Source organism: Hemitrygon akajei, chromosome 15 (assembly GCF_048418815.1).
Source record: "Hemitrygon akajei chromosome 15, sHemAka1.3, whole genome shotgun sequence".
In the NCBI taxonomy this organism is placed as follows: Eukaryota; Metazoa; Chordata; class Chondrichthyes; order Myliobatiformes; family Dasyatidae; genus Hemitrygon; species Hemitrygon akajei.
In genome coordinates, this window is record NC_133138.1 from 994,913 (window position 1) to 1,017,211 (window position 22,299).

Genomic DNA, 22,299 nt, shown 5'->3' on the forward strand with positions numbered 1-22,299 from the left:
CCTTAACCTCCACGTTGTCCAGCACACAGGCCTGCTCTACTTTGACCTCATCCTGATCAAGATCCTTTTCACTTGTGAATACTGAAGCAAAGTATTCATTTAGGACCTCCCCAACCTCCTCCGCTTCCAGGCACATGTTGCCCTCTTTATTCTTTAGTGGTCCATCTTCGTTCTCATCATCCTATTCTTCACATACACATAGAACGCCTTGGGGTTCTCCTTAATTCTACATGCCAAAGGCCTTCTCATGCCCCCTTCGAGCTTTCCTAAGTCCTTTCTTTAGCTCCTTCCTGGCTACCCTATATTTCTCATAAGCCTCTCCTACTTCCTGCTTCTTATGTCTAACATATGCTTCCTTTTTCTTCTTGACAAGTTGCCTCACATGTTTCATCAGCCACAGTTCCCTTTTCCTACCATTTTTTCCTTGCCTCAGTGGGACAAACCTATCCTGAACCCAGCTCAAGTGGTCTCTAAACTTCTCCAACATTACTTCTGTGCTTTCCCCATTGAACATCTGTTTCCAATTTACTCTCGCTAGTTCCTGCCTCATCCCTTCAAAGTTAGCCCTTCCCCAGTTAAGCACTTTACCATTTTGTCTGATTTTATCCCTTTCCATAGCTATGCTGAAGCTAAAGGAGTTGTGGTCACTCTCACCAAAATGCTCCCCCACCAAGTGGTCTGTCACCTGGCCAGGTTCATTACCCAGAACTAGATCCAGTATAGCCTCACCTCTCGTCGGCCGGTCCACATACTGTGTCAGGAATCCCTCTTGAACATACCTGACAAATTCAGCCCCATCTATCCCCCTTGCACTCAGGAGGTGCCAGTCAACATGAGGGAAGTTGAAATCTCCCATAACTACTACTCTGTATTTCCTGCACCATTCTAAAATCTGCCTGCTTATCTGCTCCTCGGTGTCCTGAGGGCTATTTGGGGGCTTACAGACTACTCCCAGCATAGTGATTGATCCCTTCCTACTTCTGACTTCCACCCAGACTGACTCCGTGGACACTCCTTCTGCAGCGTCCTCCCTTTCTATAGCCATGATACTATCCCTGACCAGCAATGTCACTCCCCCCACCTTTTCTACCTCCCATCCTATTCCTTTTAAAACACCTGAACCTTGGGACCTGCATCATCCAATCCTGCCCTTCCTCCAACCAAGTTTCAGTAACGGCCACATCATCGTAGTTCCACGTACTAATCCATGCTCTAAGTACATCCTCCTTGTTCCTAATACTCCTAGCATTGAAATAGACACATTTCAACCCCTTTAACTGGCTGCAATTATGTTCTGTCCCCTGCCTGTCCTTCCTCATCAACTCAGAACTCTTAGCATCATGCCCTTGTCCTTCTACCTTAATCCCTGCACTCACATTCTGATTCCCACACCCCTGCCAAACTAGTTTAAACCCTCCCCAACAGCTCTATCAAACCTGCCCGCCAGGATATTGGTCCCCCTGGGATTCAAGTGCAACCTGTCCTTTTTGTACAGGTCACACCCATCCCAAAAGAGGTCCCAATGATCCAGAAATCTGAATCGCTGTCCCCTATTCCAATCCCTCAATCACGTATTTATCCTCCACCTCATTCTATTCCTATTCTCACTGTCGTGTGGCATAGGCAGTAATCCTGAGATTACTACCTTTGGGGTCCTGCTTTTCAACTTCCTTCCTAACTCCCTGTAGTCTTCTTTCAGGACCTCTTCCCTTTTCCTACCTATGTCATTGATACCAATATGTACCACCATCTCTGGCTGTTCTCCCTCTCACCGCAGGATATCTTGGACGCGATCAGAAACATCCCGGACCCTGGCACCTGGGAAGCAAACTACCATCCGAGTTTCTTTCCTGTGTCCACAGAATCACCTGTCTGAAATTACTCAAAATGTGGTCTGATTTTCATTTAAGTCACAATAATAGACAAACACAATCTACCTAAACTAATAACACACAAACAACTGTACTTTTCATGTCTTTACTGAATATATTGTTTAATTATTCACAGTCCAGGCTAGAAAAGGTATGTGAACCATGATATTTAATAAGCTTCTGAACCTCCTTCAGCTGTAATAACCTCCACCAAACATTTCCTGTAGCTGCTGATCAGCCTTGCACAACAGCAAGAAGGAATTTTAAACAATTCCTCCAGATAAAACTGTTTCAGTCCATCAATATTGATCAGATACCTTGCATGAACAGCCCTCTTCAAGTCATGCCACAGCACCTCAGTTGGGGTAAGGTCTGGACTTTGACTTAGATATTCCAAACTATGAATTTTCTTATTTGTAAACCATTCTGTTGTTTATTTACTCTTGTGTTTCCGATCATTGTCTCATCCAACTTCTATTAACCTTCATGTGATAGACCACTATCCTGACATTCTCTTGTAAAATGTCTTGATACAATTTTGCATTCATTGTTCCCTCAAGGAATTATGAGCTGTCCCTGCCCTGAGGCAGCAAAGCAGCCTCAAAACATGATGCCCCTTCTGCCATGCTTCACAGTTGGGATAAGCTGTTGGGTGTTGGTGTGCAGTGCCCTTTTACTTCCAAACATCGTGTGCTTTTCTACCAAAAAGTTCAACTGTTGTCTCCTCTGTTCACAGAACATTGTGCCAGAAGCACCATGGAACATCCAGAAGGTCTTCTGCAAACTTGAGATGCACAGCAATGATTGTTTTTGGAGAGCTGTGGTTTCCTCCATGGTGTTGTCCATGAATACCATACTTGTTCAGTGGTTTTCTTATCATGAACACATAAACAGAGACGTTAGCAAGTTCTAGAGCTTTCTGCGGTCTTTTATTGTTAGCTTTTGGGATATTTTTCCACCTCCTTCAGCATTGTATGTTGTGCTTTCCGTGTGATCTTTGCAGAATGCCCAATTCTAGGGAGAGTAGCAATAGTACTGAATTCCTCCATTTATCGTCAATTTCTTACTGTGGACTGATGAAAATTCAAGTCTTTAGAAATGCTTTTGTAGCATTTTCCAGCTTCATGCATCTCTACAATTCTTTTTCTAAGATCCTCTGAAAGTTGTTTTGATTGAGGCATGGTACTCAAAAGCAGATCTTTCCTGAGGAGAACAGGCCCTGTCAGCAACCTGACTTTGTGTATCTTTTTTTAAAGGGCAGGACACCTCTCCAACCCACACCTCCAATCTGATCTCCTTGATTGGAACACCTGACTACAAATAGCTTTTGTAGAAGGCAATGCCCCAGAGGTTCACATACTTTTTTGAACCTAGACTGTGATTGTTTACATGGTGTACTCAGTATTGACGAGAAGTACAATTGTTTGTGTGTTATTAGTGTAATGTGTGATTCATATTTTTTACTGTTATGTTGTATGTATTTCAGTTTGTGCTGTTCTGTGAGAGCTGCTTGTTTTCAGCTTATGTTTGGGTTATTCTTTAAGATAGGAGATGGAGGGGAAATGTGTGCCATCCAAAGAGGACGGTCAGATTAAGGGGAGGTTTCTCTGGTGAGGGACACTAAGGTTAGGCTTGGGGGTTTTTTGTTTGAGAGGAGATGGAGAGAGAAGACACTGGGAAGAACAGGTCGTAGCATACAATCCTGTGGGAGACTTGCTTGTTCGAGATAGATTGTGAGCAACATTCAGAGGGTGGAGTGTGCTTTCACACTGACCGAGGGCCCAGTGCGCGAGTAACAAAGAAGTTCAAGATGAGCTCCAACTTGTGCACATTTGACTGTTTAATTAGAATGGGCCCTTTTCCATTTGTTATTCTTTAGTTAAGATTCATAAATATAATTCTTTTAATCACATGCAGTGCACTGTGTGATATACCATGGCATTAATTTGTAACAGAGTAGCAAATGTCACAACATCCACACAAACCAGGGCGTTTCATTAGCTTAGGCAGATAATGTTCGTCTATTGGGTGTTGTGCAGTGATCCAGAGCTGATAAGAAAGCTTAAGATTAAGGAACCCTTAGGGAACAGTGATATGATGTGATATGATATGATCCAGTTCACATCGACATTTCAGAGGGAAAAATAAAATCCAATGTATTGGTATTTCAGTGGAATAAAGGAAATTACAATGGCATGAGAGGGGAACTGGCCGAAGTTGACTGAAAAGGGACACTGGCAGGAAAACGGCAGAGCTGGAGTTTCTGAGAAAAATGAGGGAAGTGCAAAACAGATACATTCCAAATAAGAAGAAATTTTCAAATGGAAGAAGGACACTACTGTGGCTGACAAATGAAGTCAGAGCCAAAATCAAAGTAAAAGAGAGGGCATAAAAGGAAACCAGAGCTAGTGGGAAGACAGAGGCTTGAGGAGCTTTTAAAAACTTGCAGAAGGAAGTTAAGAATGTCAGTCGGAAGGAAAAGGTGAATTATGAGAGGAAGCTGGCGCCTAGTATCAAAGAAGATACTAAAAGCTATTTTAAGTATATAAAGGGCAAAAGAGAGACAAGGGTAGATATAGGACCAATACAAAATAATGCTGGAGATATTGTAATCAGAGATGGCAGAGGAACTGAATGCATATTTTGTACCAGTCTTCACAGTGGATGATATCTGCAGTATACCGGACATTCAAGAGTGTCAGGGAAGTGAAGTATGTGCAGTGAAAATTACAACTGAGAAGGTACTCAGGAAGCTTAATGGTCCAGGGGTGGATAAATCTCCTGGACCTGATGGGTGGAGCATTGGCTGGTCGGCAGAAAACAGAGTGTTGGAATAAAGGGATCCTATTCTGGCTGGCTGCTGATTACCAGTGGAGTTCCACAGGGGTCAGTGTTGGGACTTCTGCTTTTTACAATGTACGTCAATGATTTGGACTAGGGTATTAATGGAGAGAAATTGACTTTCAACTCATGAGAGAGCATAGGCCATCAACTATTTGCTGTTGATGTTTCTGTAGCAGGCAGTTTCTTTTTTATGTGGACGAGTTACCAGCTCGACACTCAACCCAGCACAGATGGAAAGCGTGCATGAGAGATGGCTGGATTCGAACTCGGAACCTTCCGCCCCAAAGTCCATCGCTGATACCACTATGCCAGTGGTCCCCAACCACCAGGTCACAAAGCACGTGCTACCAGGCCGTGAGGGAACGATATGATTTGGCGATATAAAACGATATGAATCAGCTGTATCTTTCCTCATTCCCTGTCACGCCCACTGTTGAACTTGAACGCACGGGAGGTCACTACGCACGCAAAGTCATTACCCACACGAGATCATCAGTCGCCTAATCGCCGTGATACCCCCGCGCCAGGGATCACTGGTTGGTCTCGGGTAACTGGCCACCTCGTGCGGCCGGTGAGAAGTGCCGTTGCTTCTCGCCTGGAGCGCGGACGGAGGGGCGCCGCCTCTAAACCTGTTTAGCACACCGCATATTTTGTGGGGAACCCAGTGCTAAAATATTCGCAGACGACCTAATTCGGGCTCAGGGTTTCGTAAGTAGCAGAGCAGCTGCCTCACTGTGATCTACTGAAAGTCATCCCTCGAGCCAAACTTTTGTCGGCCGATAGATCCGACCTACCTACAAGGGGGGCAGGTGGGTGCGCGCCCTGTCGCACTCCTCGCTCAGTCGGTTGCTGTCTCCAGACTGCGACCGCTGTGGCCCTGGTATGGGGACCTCCGGCCCTTACCTTGTCCTCTCACTGATGTGTTGCAATGATTTTATATGTTCATACGAGGAGAATATGCACTGTGTGTTTAAGATCCAAACGTTACTTAAAATGTTATGATGTTATTTACTTATAAGTGAGTTATAATTGACTTATCACTATATTCATGAGAGGAAAATGTGCGCTGTGTGTTTAATACTAAATTCGTTAGATAAACCCTTTTAGAAACAAAATTGAGTGTATTAGCCACTTATAAGTAACTTATAGTTGACTTATCACCTATAATATAGGTCCTACATTCCAGTCGCGATTAACCTGGAGTGTCCCGGAGGCGTGGAAGGACTTGGTTAGGGATGCCAGGTAGCTCCTCATGGCAGACAGTGTCGCCCTCTGAGCTCAATGGGAGAAACAACGGGAGGCAGAGTCAATTAAACGTGAGTACCTGGGATCCTCAGAAGGTCCAATTTGAGAAGCTCAAGAACGAATCCTGAAGCCAACTGGAGTAAGTTGGCAGCAGAGACACTTTCCAAGGAAGGATATATGGCTGCAGTAACTGGTCTGGTTCAAAATGTGGTAGTAAAGTTGAAGGGCCGAAGAAGTTATAGATGGGGAGCAGTGAGAGAGGGTTTCACTAAACTCCAGTTGAAGAGAAGATTTAAACTTCTTCAGTGTAGGCATCGCTGGAAGAGGCTTCGCAGTAGTGAATTTAAAAACGCAAACACGAGGAAATCTGCAGATGCTGGAGATTCAAGCAACACACACAAAATGCTGGTGGAACACAGCAGGCCAGGCAGCATCTATAGGAAAAAGTACAGTTGACATTTCGGGGCAAGACCCTTCATCAGGACTAACTGAAAGAAAAGATAGTAAGCTATATTTAGATATGGTAAAGTTATTTCCCATAGTAGGGGATTCTAGGAAAAGAGGGCATGACTTCAGGATTGAAGGACATCCTTTTAGAACTGAGATGTGGAGAAATTAGACAGAGGGTGACAAATCTGTGGAATTTGTTGCCACGAGCAGCTGTGGAGGCCAAGTCATTGGGTGTATTTAAGGCAGAGATAGATAGGTTCTTGATTAGCCAGGGCATCAAAGGAAATGGAGTGAAAGCAGAAGAGTAGGAATGACTGGAAGAATTCGATCTGCCCATGATTGAATGGCGGAGCAGACTCGATGGGCCAAATGGCCTACTTCTGCTCCTATATCTTATGGTCTTACTGTATTATTACCCTGACTTAGATGAAGATTAAACCACATTTTATGAGTAATTAATAGAAAAAGCCAGGTAATTGCAAAGGGTTCACAAACTGTTTTTTGCAACTGTAAATATCCTGTGCCTTCAAATTGCTTCCAGAAATTACAGCCATTGTTGTTCTGCCATCATCCCTGCCTTCCAGTGTTCTTTTCCAATAATTTCTGCCCAACCCCTCTTTCATGCCTCTGTAATTCCCTTTACTCCACTGTAATACTGATACGTCTGACTTCAGCTTCACCTTCTCAAATTTCAGGGTGAATTCATTCATATTATGATCACTTTCCTCTAAGGGTTCTTTTATCTTAAGCTCTCTAATCAATTCTGCTTCTTTACACAACATACAATCCAGAATAGCTGATCCTTTGGTTGGCTCAACCACCAGCTGCTCTGAAAAACCATCTCGTAGGCACTCAAAATTCCCCCTCCTGGAATCAGCACAAACCTATTTTTTTCCCAGTCTACCTGTATATTGAAGTTTCCCATGATTATTTTATCATTGCCCTTTAGGCATGCATTTTCTGTCTCCCATTGTAATTTGTAGGCCACATCCTTACTACTGTTTGGAGGCCTATATACAATTCCCATTAGGGTCTTCTCACCCTTGCAGTAGCTTAGCTCCATCCACAATGATTCAACACCTTCCAATCCTATGCACCTCGTTCTAATGATTTGATTTCATTTTTTTACCAACAGAACAACATCACCCCCTCTGCCTTCCTGCCTGTCCCTTCAATACAGTATGTATCCTTGGACATTAAGCCCCCAGCTATAATCTTTCAGCCATGATTCAGTGATGCCTACAATATCATACCCGCCAATTTGCAACTGTGCTGTGTTACGTACCCGTGACACGTGACAGTGGTACCCTTGTCACGTGACTGGGGTTGAAGTTATACTGGACATGAAGTAATGGTCTTGTGATGGTGGAGTGATGTCATTTTCCCGCCAGTAGAGATCATGTGACAGGTTTTTTCTACAGGGTATAAAAGGAAGACCCACCCTGTCAGGTGGGGCAGTTCGTGGCTAGATTTGCCAAGATGACTTCATGTTACTGTGTGATTTAATGTGATGACGCAGTTTAGTTAAAAATGAAGTCTTATATAATGCCTAAAGTTTAAAAGGTCACTGCCAACGGTTTCTTTGCTGATGGAGAGTGAACAAAAGTTTGGAAGGTAAAGATCGAGGAAAATCGATTTTCGAAGGTGGAAAAGTTCGACCTTGTTTGATCCTCATTCGGAAGGATTTCGTTGACTATTCTCGTTGTTAATCCCTGGGTTGACCAGAAAGGATTGAGAATAGTGTGGGAAGAAAGGTCAGTACTTTTGAGCCATTATATTTTATAAAATTCTTCGTGGGAAAGTTCGACACCGGGGAATCGAAGGACATCGACGTGGAAGAGAATTTACATCGCTTTAAAAAGTCTCTCCTTTTAAAAGTACCGTGAGCTTTTGAACTGTCGGCATACCGTTCTAAAGAACTGTTTTCTTTCAGCATATCGCTTTAAAGAACTTTTTTTTCAATACCGCTTTAAAGACTGTTTGAGACTGCAACGCTATTAAGAACTGTTTGAACAGCTGCCAGCAGCTGGATTCGGGTCAATGTTTGAGTTTGTTTACTTTTGAGGGGGTTTGTTTCAGTGTTTAATAAACATGTTATTTGTTGTTAAACCCTTGCCTATCTCATCTATATTTATTGTTGCCTGAATACGTAACATTAAATATGGGGGCTGCGTCCGGAATTGAATCGTTTGAGTTAAAGTGCTTTTTGAATTTTGAATCGGTGTTTTGGTAACGGGGATTGTTCGATTTTTTTTTTGTTTGTTTGACTTGTGGTTGGTATTCGGCAACGATGAATATTGATGAGTTTTTGGATTCGCCAGACGCGGATTTGTTAGCGACGGCGAAAAAAACTGAAGTATCTGAGATTGCTAATAGGTTGCAACTTAGAGGTATTTTGGTGACAACATCAAAAGCTGTAATACAGAGAAAAATCGCGTCTCACTATGTGGCTTCGGGTGCTTTTGAAGAATCGATTTTAGAATCGTTTCCAATAAGTAATCTGGAGATGCAGTTGCAAATCGAACAAATGATGTTAGAAAGGTGTAAATTGGAAGCTGAGCAAAAGCAAAGAGATTTTGAATATGCAATGGCGAAATTAAGGTCTGAGAAACAGTCTGCTGATTCTAAAAAACCGTTTGTTGCTAGTCAAGAAATTAAATTGGTCCCTCCATTTAGTGAAACAGAAGTGGAAAGATATTTTCAACATTTTGAAACTATTGCTCGGATGTCAGAGTGGCCGAAAGATAAATGGTCAGTGTTGTTACAGAGTGTGATCAAAGGCAAGGCACAGCAAGTTTACACAGCTTTAACTGCTGCGCAAGCATTAGATTATGATATTGTGAAAACGAATATTCTCAAAGCATACGAATTAGTCCCAGAAGCGTATAGGGAAAGATTCAGGAGTTTGAAAAAGTCTGTGGAAAAGACTTATGTGGAATTTGCCTATGATAAAGCTATGTGTTTTGAGAGATGGGTTTCTTCTAAAAATGTAAATGAGGACTATGATACATTGAGAGAGCTGATTTTAATGGAGGAATTTAAAAGAAGCATTCCTGTTGAAGTAAGGACCTACTTAAATGAGAGGGATACTGATAAATTGCAGGACTGTGCTAGATTAGCTGATGAGTATGTTTTAATCCATAAGAATAAATTTCCTCAGGGTAGAATTTTCAAGAGGAAAAATAATATGGAGACTCCAGGTAAATTAGAAATTAAATCAGAGGTTAATGAGAAAGGTAAGGAGGAAGGAAAACCTGTGAAGGAAAGACAGTTTGGTCTTATTTGTAACTATTGTAAGAAGCCTGGCCATGTAATAGCTAACTGTTTCAAATTGAAAAAGAAAGAGAAGGAAGCAGTTCCAGATGCTTGTGTGCAACATACTGAAGCACCTGTAAAGTTACAGGGTTTGGTAAACACAAATGAGGATTTGTTAGAGTCTGACAAAGTTAGAAAGGGATATGATCATTTTATAACTGAAGGGTTTGTATCCTTGAAAGAAGGATCTACTCTGGTGCCAATAAAAATTCTTAGGGATACTGGAGCTTCTCAATCACTGATGTTAGATAGTGTGTTGAAGTTTAATGAAGAGAGTGATACTGGTGAGGTGAATTACATAAGAGGTGTTGGAAGTGATTTTATGCCTGTACATTTACATGAAGTAAATTTAAAGTCAGGGTTAGTTACAGGATTTGTTAAAGTAGGATTACAGCATAGCTTACCTGTGAAGGGTATTTCTTTATTGTTAGGTAATGACTTGGCAGGTGGACAAGTTTTTCCTGAAGTGCATTTGACAATGGAGTCAGAGGAACCAGAGGTGAATTCTAACACAGATTCTTCCTGTGTTGTGACTAGAGCGATGGCTAAAAAAATTGATGTGCAGAATGAGGTTGTTACTCATGACTGTTCAACTCAGGATGTGAGTTTTGAGGATGTGTCAGAGACTTTCTTACCTTCGTTGTTTGAACAAGATTCTGGGAGTAAGTCTGACTATGAAGATTTATCTCTGTCTCGGAAGGAGACGATAGCAGAGCAGAATAGAGATCCTGAGATTATAAAATTAAGGGAACAAGCTTTACTAGGTAGTGAAATTGAGAAGGTGTCAGTAGGATATTACTTGGAAAAAGGAGTGTTGATGAGGAAGTGGAGGTCGCCTACAATTCCTGCAAGTGAGGAATGGAATGTTGTTTATCAGGTAGTTGTTCCTAAAGTTTATCAGAATGAGATTTTGACTTTAGCTCATAGTGTGCCTTTAGGAGGACATCAAGGGGTAAGGAAAACTGTGGACAAGATTTTAAAACATTTTTACTGGCCTGGTTTAAGAAAAGATGTGGCGATGTTTTGTAAGACGTGCCATACTTGTCAAATTGTGGGTAAACCAAATCAGGTTACACCAGTAGCTCCATTACAACCTATTCCAGCATTCGGTGAACCGTTTTCTAAAGTTATTGTAGATTGTGTTGGTCCATTACCAAAGACAAAAACTGGTTATCAGTATTTGTTGACTATCATGTGTACTTCGTCTAGATTTCCAGAGGCAGTACCACTTAGGAATATAAAAGCTAAAACTGTGACGAAGGCTCTTATAAAATTCTTTACTTATTTTGGATTGCCTAAGGAAATACAAACTGATCAAGGTAGTAATTTTATGTCTGGATTGTTTCAACAGATAGTTTATAAATTGGGAGCTAAGCAAATCACTTCGTCTGCATACCATCCAGAATCGCAAGGTGCTTTGGAGAGGTTTCATTCTACTCTCAAGAATATGATTAGGACATATTGTGTGGAGAATGAAGGTGACTGGAATGAGAGTATAAACTTACTTTTATTTGCAGTAAGGGAATCGGTACAGGAATCTTTAGGTTTTAGTCCATTTGAACTTGTGTTTGGGCATAGAGTTAGAGGACCTTTAGCTTTATTGAAGGAAAAGTGGATTAGTAAGGAAGTGCATACTAATTTGTTGGACTATGTTTTGAAATTTAAGGACAGGTTACATAGAGCTTGTAGTTTAGCCAAGGAAAATTTAAAGTTGGCTCAGGAGAAAATGAAGACTTGGTATGATAAGGAAGCTAGGATGAGGATGTTTAAGCCTGGAGATAAGGTGTTGGTTCTTTTCCCAGTGCAGACAAATCCTTTACAAGCTAGATTTCATGGACCTTATGAAATTGTGTCTAGAATCAATGATGTGGATTACGTAATAAAAACTCCAGATCGCAGAAGGTCAACACAACTTTGCCACATAAATATGATTAAACCATATTTTGAGAAACAATCTGATACTGTGACTGTTGTGGTTAGTGAGAATGAGTTTGATTTAACTGGGAACATGATAGATGATTCATCTGACTTTCATTCTAAATCTAACATTGTTTCTGTTAGGTTACCTAATTCGATCATTTTGGAAAATATGGATGAGAAATTAGCACATTTACAGCTAGAGCAGAAACAACAGATGAAGGAATTAATTTTTAAGTATAAGGATTTGTTTCCAGATGTTCCGAGAAGGACTACTATAGCTTCACATGATGTAGATGTTGGAGATGCCAAACCTATTAAACAACATCCATATAGGATGAACATGGAAAAATGTGAACTTGCTGAGAAAGAAATTGAATACATGTTAGAGAATGATATTATTAGACATTCTAACTCGAATTGGAGTTCGCCATGTGTTATGGTGCCAAAACCTGATGGTAGTATTAGGTTCTGTACGGACTATAGGAAGGTGAATGCTGTAACGAAGACAGATGCATATCCAATTCCTAGAGTAGATGATTGTGTAGATAAGGTTGGAAAAGCAAAGTTCCTTACAAAGATTGATTTATTGAAAGGGTATTGGTGTGTTCCATTAACGGACAGAGGTAGAGAGATTTCTGCATTTGTAACTCCATCTGGGTTATATGAGTATAATGTTCTTCCATTTGGGATGAAGAATGCCCCAGGTACTTTTCAGAGGATGATTAATTCTGTGATTCAGGGATTGAAAGATACGGATGCTTATATTGATGATTTAGTGACAGGAAATGATACTTGGGAAGCACACGTAATTGCGGTGGAGAAATTGTTTGAAAAGCTTTCAAAAGCTAACTTGACTATTAATTTAGCCAAGAGTGAATTTGGACATGCCACTGTGACTTACCTTGGTTATGTTGTAGGTCAAGGTAAGGTAGCTCCTGTTCAGGCAAAAGTTCAGGCAATTTTAGAGATTCCCACTCCGACGGGGAAAAAAACTCTCAGAAGATTTTTGGGAATGGTAGGATATTACCGAAAATTTTGTAAGAATTTTGCTAATGTTGCTCTTCCATTAACTAATCTTCTGCAGAAGAATGTAAAGTTTGTGTGGACAGTGTCTTGTCAGGAAGCATTTGAAAAATTGAAAACAATGATATGTCAACAACCTGTGCTTAAGGCACCTGACTTTGAATAACCTTTTTCATTAGCTGTAGATGCTAGTGATGAAGCTGCGGGAGCAGTATTGATGCAGAGGAATGAGGGTGATGAGGTTGATCATCCAGTAGCTTACTTTTCTAAGAAATTTAATAAGCATCAAAGAAACTATTCAACAATAGAGAAAGAATTGTTATCTCTTGTTTTGGCTTTAGAATATTTTGAGGTATATGTTGGTACAACTCAAAAACCACTTATTGTTTACACTGATCATAATCCGTTAGTTTTTCTGAGTAAGATGAAAAACAAAAACAGAAGATTGTTAAATTGGAGTTTGATGTTACAAGAGTACAATATTGTGATAACTCATATTAAAGGTAAAGATAATGTGGTTGCTGATTGTCTATCTCGATGTTGAATGTACAATGTAATTTTTTTTTTGGAGTGGTTTTTTTTTATTGTAACACTCCTACTGTATTATATATTGTGTATGTTATATGATTTATACATTTGTTTTTTTGTAAGTAATTGTTAAAAATTTTTGTTCTTGTCAGACCAAAAATGTTTTTTTGGAGGGAGGTGTTACGTACCCGTGACACGTGACAGTGGTACCCTTGTCACGTGACTGGGGTTGAAGTTATACTGGACATGAGGTAATGGTCTTGTGATGGTGGAGTGATGTCATTTTCCCACCAGTAGAGATCATGTGACAGGTTTTTTCTACAGGGTATAAAAGGAAGACCCACCCTGTCAGGTGGGGCAGTTCGTGGCTAGATTTGCCAAGATGACTTCATGTTACTGTGTGATTTAATGTGATGACGCAGTTTAGTTAAAAATGAAGTTTTATATAATGCCTAAAGTTTAAAAGGTCACTGCCAACGGTTTCTTTGCTGATGGAGAGTGAACAAAAGTTTGGAAGGTAAAGATCGAGGAAAATCGATTTTCGAAGATGGAAAAGTTCGACCTTGTTTGATCCTCATTCGGAAGGATTTCGTTGACTATTCTCGTTGTTAATCCCTGGGTTGACCAGAAAGGATTGAGAATAGTGTGGGAAGAAAGGTCAGTACTTTTGAGCCATTATATTTTATAAAATTCTTCGTGGGAAAGTTCGACACCGGGGAATCGAAGGACATCGACGTGGAAGAGAATTTACATCGCTTTAAAAAGTCTCTCCTTTTAAAAGTACCGTGAGCTTTTGAACTGTCGGCATACCGTTCTAAAGAACTGTTTTCTTTCAGCATATCGCTTTAAAGAACTTTTTTTTCAATACCGCTTTAAAGACTGTTTGAGACTGCAACGCTATTAAGAACTGTTTGAACAGCTGCCAGCAGCTGGATTCGGGTCAATGTTTGAGTTTGTTTACTTTTGAGGGGGTTTGTTTCAGTGTTTAATAAACATGTTATTTGTTGTTAAACCCTTGCCTATCTCATCTATATTTATTGTTGCCTGAATACGTAACAGCTGCAAGTTCATCTACCTTATTCTGTATACTGCGCGCATTCAAATACAACAACCTTAGATTTGTATTTACTCTTCGATTTTGTTCACTTTTTATGTTACAACTCATCCTGTTGACTGCAATTTTGCCCTATCAACAGCCTCTCCTCATTACACATTGACTCTGTTTGTAAACCAGCTACCTCATCTTCAGCAATATTATCCGCCTTTCCTACAATATTTTTTGTATTGAAATATATGCAGTTAAAGACAATAGTCACACCATGTTCAACTTTGTCTGAGATCTTACAACTATCTGCCTCCACAACCTCTCCACTAACGGTTCTGGCACTCTTGTTTCCATCCCCTACAATTCTAGTTTAAAGCCCACTGTCCTGCATTAACAAACCTTCCTGCTAGGATATTAGTCCTCCTCCAGTTCCAGGATTGAATGGCTTGTCATATGAAGAGCATTTGATGGCTCTGGGCTTGTATTCAATGGAATTCAGAAGAAAGGAAGTGATCTCATTGAAACCTATCGCATGGTGAAAGGTCTTGATAGAGTGGACATGGAGATGTTTCCTATAGTGGGAGAGTCTAAAATCAGAGGACCCAGCCTCAGAATAGAGGGGCATCCTTTTAGAATGGAAATAAGAAGTAATTTCTTTAGCCAGAGTGGTGAATCTGTGTAATTCTTTGCCACAGTTAGCTGTGGAGGCCAAGTTTTTAAAATATATTTAAGGCAGAGGTTGATAGATTCTTGATTGGTCAAGGCAAGAAGGAATATGGGGAGAAGGCAAGAGACTGGGTCTGAGAAACAGTAGAGCAGACTCGTTGGGCCAAATATCCTAATTCTGCTTCCATATCTTATGGTCATATGGTCTTTATCTATCAACCTGAACCCTGTTCAAAGCACCAAATTGCCGCAAGTTGCTGCCTCTTCTAGTCAATCGATGAAACTGATACGATAGATAGATAGATACTTTATTCATCCCCATGGGGAAATTCAACATTTTTTCCAATGTCCCATACACTTATTGTAGCAAAACTAATTACATACAATACTTAACTCAGTAAAAATATGATATGCATCTAAAATCACCCTTTCAAAAAGCATTAATAAATAGCTTTTAAAAAGTTCTTAAGTAGTTTACTTAAATACATTGAGTCCTAACCCCGGCACTTTAACATATCTTACTCCTGGCGGTTGAATTGTAAAGCCGAATGGCATTGGGGAGTATTGATCTCTTCATCCTGTCTGAGGAGCATTGCATCGATAGTAACCTGTCGCTGAAACTGCTTCTCTGTCTCTGGATGGTGCTATGTAGAGGATGTTCAGGGTTTTCCATAATTGACCGTAGCCTACTCAGCGCCCTTCGCTCTGCTACCGATGTTATACTCTCCAGTACTTTGCCCACGACAGAGCCCGCCTTCCTTACCAGCTTATTAAGACGTGAGGCGTCCCTCTTCTTAATGCTGCCTCCCCAACACGCCACCACAAAGAAGAGGGCGCTCTCCACAACTGACCTATAGAACATCTTCAGCATCTCACTACAAACATTGAATGACGCCAACCTTCTAAGGAAGTTGCTGCCTCTTCTAGTCAATCGATGAAACTGGTTGACCTACTTCTTCTCAGGCTTCCAATCACCGAATGGGCAGTTAGAAAAAATTTGGTCAGGTGTGTGGACTGGAATGTTTCAGGTGCGAAAGGATGCAGCATGGATGAATTGGACAAAACCGTCTGTTTCCAGCATTTGCCCACTCCTCTACACCACCCTCCCCACTAAATCAACACCCTGTGTAGTCTCACCGGGTCAGTCTTCCCTGCTTGAATCCTGTAACGTGTAATCAGCTGTGGTTTCCCAGTGACATCCACTATCAATAGAAGTCCATTCACCAACCAGAAAGCGATGGTTGGGATTACCATAGCACCTGGTAATGAAACAAAAGGCAACTGAATACTGACAATGGTTCAAGATCATCAGCACTTTCACATCAACACGAGTTAGACTGGTGAAACTGGAGATGGTTCAGGGTCACCAGCACTCTCACATTGACACAGATTAGACTGGTGAAAATGGAAATAGTTCAGTGTTCAGCAGCACTCTCACATTGACATAGGTTAGACTGGTGATATTGGAAATAGTTCAGGGTCCCCAGCACTCTCACATTGACACAGGTTAGACTGGTGAAACTAGTTAATTATTTAATACTACCATTAATTTGCTCCCAGCTTTACATGTTTGAATTTTCACAACCTACACAGTTTCAACCACCTCTGACACTTTAGCAACTATGTCCCCTGGCAACCTTATCCATTTCTGGCAAATTGCCCCCCCAGGACTTGAGGATCTGTGCTATAGGGAGAGATTAGAAACATAGAACATGGAAACCCCATAGCACAATACAGGCCCTTCGGCCCACAATACTGTGCCAAACATGTACCTAATTTAGAAATTACCCATAGCCCTCTATTTTTCGAAACTCCATGTATCTATCCAGGAGTCTCTTAAAAGACCCTATTGTATCCACCTCCATCACAGTCACCGGCAGTCCATTACACACACTCATCACTTTCTGCGTAAAACACTTACCCCCGATATCCTCTCTGTACCTACTTCCAAGCATCTTAAAACTGTGCCCTCTCATGTTAGCCATTTCAGCCCTAGGAAAAAGCCTCTGACTATCCACATGATCAATACCTCTCATCATCTTATACACCTCTCATCCTCCGTCGCTCCTAGGAGAAAAGGCCAAGTTCACTCAACCTATTCTCATAAGGCATGCTCCCCAATCCAGGCAACATCCTTGTAAATCTCCTCTGCACCCTTTCTATAGATTCCACATCCTTCCTGTAGTGAAGCAACCAGAACTGAGCACAGAACTCCGAGTGGTGTCTGACCAGGGTCTTGTACAGCTGTAACATTTTCTCTCGGCTCTTGAACTCAATCCCTCAGCTGATCAAGGTTGAGTAGGTTATGACTTTATTCCCTTAAGCGTAGGAAAATGAGGGGAGATTTCATAGAAGTATACAAAATTATGAGGATATCGACAGGATAAATGCAAGTAGGCTCTATACACTGAGATTCGGTGAGACCCGAACTAGAAGGCATAGGTTAGAACACAGAACATAGAAATCTACAGCACATTACAGGCCTACATTACAGATACACTACACCTCAGGGTTCTGAAAGAGGTAGCAGAAGAGATTGTGAAGGCATCAGTAATATTCTTTCAAGTCAAGTCACTTTTTATTGTCATTTCGACCATAACTGCTGGTACAGTACATTGTAAAAACGAGACAACGTTTTTCAGGACCATGGTGTTACATGACAGTACAAAAACTAGACTGAACTATGTAGAAAAAACAACACAGAGAAAGCTACACTGGACTACAGACCTACACAGGACTGCATAAAGTGCACAAAACAGTGCAGGCATTACAATAAATAATAAACAGGACAATGGGGCAAGGAGTCAGTCCAGGCTTCGGGTATTGAGGAGTCTGATAGCTTGGGGGAAGAAACTGTTACATAGTCTGGTCGTGAGAGCCCGAATGCTTCGGAGCCTTTTCCCAGACGACAGGAGGGAGAAGAGATTGTATGAGGGGTGAATGGGGTCCTTCATAATCCTGTTTCCTTTGCAGATGCAGCATGTAGTGTAAATGTCCGTGATGGCGGGAAGAGAGGCCCCAATGATCTTCTCAGCTGACCTCACCATCTGCTGCAGGGTCTTGCGATCTGAGATGGTACAATTTCCAAACCAGGCATTGATGCAGCTGCTCAGGATGTTCTCAATACAGCCCCTGTAGAATGTGATGAGGATGGGGGGTGGGAAATGGACTTTCCTCAGCCTTCACAGAAAGTAGAGACACTGCTGGGCTTTCTTTGCTATGGAGCTGGAGTTGAAGACCAGGTGAGATTCTCCGTCAGGTGAACACCAAGAAATTTGGTGCTCTTTACGATCTCTACCGAGGAGCCATTAATGTTCAGCGGGGAGTGGTCGCTCCGTGCCCTCCTGAAGTCAAGAACCATCTCTTTTTTGTTTTGTTCACATTAAGAGACGGGTTGTTGGCTCTGCACCAGTCCGTTAGCTGCTGCACCTCCTCTCTGTAAGCTGACTCATCGTTCTTGCTGATAAGACCCACCACGGTTGTGACTGGAAACCAACCAGAAAAGGCCCTCTTTATCCCACTTGCTGCCTCCTGCCTTTCACCCACTCCTCTATCCATGCCAGTATATGTCCTGTAACACCATAGGATTTTATCTTGTTAAGCAGTCTCATTTGTGGCATCTTATCAAATGCCTTCTGGAAATCCAGGTAAATGACATCCACTGCCTCTCCTTTGTCCACCCTGCTTGTTACTTCCTCAAAGAACTCTAACAGATTTCTCAGGCAAGATTTCTCTTTACAGAAACCATGATGACTTTGACTTATCATTAATCTCCAAGTATCCTGAAACCTCATCCTTAATAATGGACTCCCAACACTTTCCCTACCACTGAGGTTAAGTTATCTGGCCTATAACTTCCTCCTTTTTGACTTCCTCCCTTCTTAAAGAGTGTAGTGACGTTTGCAATTTTCCAGTGCTCCAAGACCATGCCAGAATCAAGTCATTCCTGAAAGATCATGACTAATGCATCCATTATCTATTCAGCAACCTCTTTCAAGACTACTGGATGTGGTCCATTTGGTCCAAGTGTCTTATCCACTTTAAGACCTTTCAGTTTGCCAAGCTTTTTTTACTAACTCATACAGGGTACCGTTACTACACATACTACCTTGGGATTATTTTTTGCAGGCATTTACAGGAAAACAACAAAATACAATCAATATAATTTATGTAAAATTATACATAAAAAGCCTAACAAACAATCAACGTGCAAAAAAAGATATACAGTGCAAATAAAAATAATAGACAACATGAGTTGTAAAGAGTCCTTGAAAGTGAGTCAGCTGAGGAGTGAGTTCAGAGATATGGTGAGTGCAGTTATCCAAGCTGGTTCAGGAGGTTAATGGTTGAGAGGTAATAACTGTTCCTGAAACTGGTGGTGTGGGTCCTAAGGCTCCGCATCTCTGTATCTCCTGCCTGATGGTTGTAGTGAGAAGAGAGCATGGCCTGGACTGTGGGTGGCCTTGATGATGGATGCTGCTTTATTATGATGGTGCACTGTGGTGGGAAGAACTTAGCCTGTGACTAGGTGTATCCATCACTTCATGTTGCCTTTTCCATTCCTGGGCATAGTGTTTATTCATATTATATAGAACCAGGAGAGATAAAGACAGAAGAAATAGTTTCAGCCAGAAGGGTTGGTAACCAGATGAGACACTCTTGAAATTGTTGTGATGTAGGGCATATAGGAATTAAATTAGATTGAAGAGTAACTTAGAAAATAGTGGGCTGTAGGAAAAGAGCATGGGAGTGAACAACCAGATAATTCTTCAAATGGGAAAATAACAAGCAGGATGTTTGAGTGACTACCTCCTATGTGTGACTGTCAATCTTCCCTTCCTCCAACTGAAAGAATTCAAACCCAAGCCCAACATCTAATCACCTTACTCCCCTTTCTGTTCCTTTCCTCCAGCATACTTTTACTCTTTACAGCCACAATGGAATTTTCAGTTTTCTATTAAACTTCTTATTTTTATCACAGTCAAAGGAACCAGAGATTCCTGAATTAAATGAAGAATTGTTTCCTCATACACCTGGCTCAACAAACTTAACTTTGGAAACCGTAACTAACATCACTACCTCCTCTGGAAACTTGAAATGCACCCCAAACAAAAAATGCACACCAAAACCCAGAAACAATGGGCTTTACCAAACCCTGTACAACGTCCAACTCTCCCATATCTCCAAACCGAGGTATACATCTACTCTAAATCACAGGTCAGCTGTACTCACCGAGAACGAAGAGAACCCATTCATTGCCTTGGAAGAAGTTGTATGCTTTTCCCCACTGTGACTGCCAGAAATCCCCGGATGCTCCCCAGAATTGTTGCAAATGCCTGCAGATAGGATGAACATTTCCAGTTCAGAATGAGTGGGACAGCATAGAAAGAAGCCCTTTGACCATAAGATGTAAGACCAGAATTAGGTCATTAGGCCAAATGGCCTAATTCTGCTCCTATGTCTTATGGTCTTATTTGGTTCATCGAGTCTGCTCCACCATTCAATAATGGCTGATCGATTTTACCCTCCTCAGCCGATTTTACACTCCCCAGACTTCTCCCCATAACCTTTGATGCTGTGTCCAATGAAGAACCTATCAAGCTCTGCCTTAACTGAACAACCTGGCCTCCACAACTGCCTGTGGTAATAAATTCCAGAAATTCACCACCCTTTGGCTAAAGAAATTTTTCCCACATCTCTGTTTTTAATGGATGCCCCTCTATCCTGAGTCTGTGCCCTCTTGTCCTAGACTCTTCCACCATGGGAAACATTCTTTCTTTTTAAATCTTTTTATTAATTTTTAAGCAAACATAAATGAAACATGAATACAAAGTGTTTGAGAGTACATAGTTGATAGTTTAAGTAGACATTCAAATATATAATAATCAATATATAGCCTCCCAAACTCATAGTATTTATAAACAAAAGAAAAAAAAACCCAAAAAAAAGAAGAAAAAAAAACACTAACCAACATGGGCCATTGCATAATGTTAGATATATACAGTAGTGCCAATAACTCTGAACCTCCATCCAAATAATTAAGGATAATAAAAGTGAGGTTTAGGAAAAGACAATTTAACTCATATGGAAATGTTGAATAAATGGTCTCCAGGTTTCTTCAAATTTAACTGAAGGATCAAAAACAACACTTCTAATTTTTTCTAAGCTCTAACAAGAAATAGTTTGAGAAAACCACTGAAATATAGTTGGAGGATTAATTTCTTTCCAATTCAATAAAATAGATCTTCTAGCCATTAATGTAACAAATGCAATCATTCGTCGAGATGAAGAGGGTAAACGACTATTATCCACCATTGGTAAACCAAAAATTGCAGTAATAGGATGCGGTTGGAAATTGATATTGAAATTGAAAATTGAAATTGGAAATTGGAAAATGAAAATTGGAAATTGAAATTGATAACCCTAATGTGCAAGACTCCCAGATGGTTAATTTACATGTTGAGTCTGTGGTAAAAGGAGGAAAATGCAATGTTGCCATTTATTTCAAGGGAAATAGAACATAAAAGCAAGGAGATAATGCTGAGGCTTTATAAGATACTAGCCAGACCACATTTGTATATTTAAGGTGGAAGCTGATCATTTCCTAATCGGTCAGGACATCAAAGATTATGGCGAGAAGGCAGATGTATGGGGTTGAGTGGAATCAGGGATCAGCCATGATGGAGTGGTGGATCAGACTCGATGGGCTGAATGGCCTATTCTGCTCCTATGCTTTACGGACATATGATCTTATCACACTGTTAACTTACCAAGTCAGTGAATTCCGAAATGATGCAAACACAAAGAGTCCAGATCCCAGGATAAAGGTGGCTTTCTTCACCGAATCCCAGAGACACCTCACCTGTAGATGAGGCTTCAAATGACAGTGTGACAAACCTCAATCATTTTAGCAACCTCACTACGCCATATAAATAACCCCCACTGCAGCCCATACCCCAAAAATAACCCCCACTGTACTCCAGAAATACCTTCCACCACACCCAAACCCCAAAAATAATCCCCACAGCATCCCCGCACCCCAGAGGTAACCCCCACTGCACCCCTGTACCCCAGAAATAGTCCCCATTACACCCCTGTATCACAGAAATAGCTCCCACCGCACCCCATACCCCAGAATAAACCCTCCATGCCCACGTACCACAAACTAGCCCTTCCTACAGCCATGAACCCCAGAAATAGCCCCCACTGCACCGCTGTACCCTAGAAACAGCCCTCACCTCCTCCCCGCGGACCAGAAATCGCCCCACTGCATTCCCATCCCTGAAATAACCCCACAGCACCCATACCCCAGAAATAACTCCCATGTCACCCCCATATCCCAGACATAACCTCCACTGCCACAGAAAAACCCCCTCGATATTCAAAGCAAAA

The 22,299-nt window shown here is 41.3% G+C and overlaps 1 protein-coding gene across 3 annotated transcripts in view; it reads right to left on the reverse strand.

Annotated features, from left to right (window-relative positions):
- The window catches only part of faxdc2 (fatty acid hydroxylase domain containing 2), a 113,505-nt gene that overhangs the window by 43,920 nt on the left and 47,286 nt on the right, over window positions 1–22,299 (reverse strand). For 2 of the 3 annotated variants that reach the window (XM_073067042.1, XM_073067043.1), the window contains 3 exons: window positions 21,678–21,781; window positions 20,140–20,243; window positions 16,045–16,166 (listed from right to left, as the gene is read on the reverse strand). In XM_073067042.1, the coding sequence (XP_072923143.1) occupies window positions 16,045–16,166; window positions 20,140–20,243; window positions 21,678–21,781 (330 nt within the window). The remainder of the gene's footprint in view (window positions 1–16,044; window positions 16,167–20,139; window positions 20,244–21,677; window positions 21,782–22,299) is intronic. The other variant, XM_073067044.1, reaches the window with a different exon arrangement.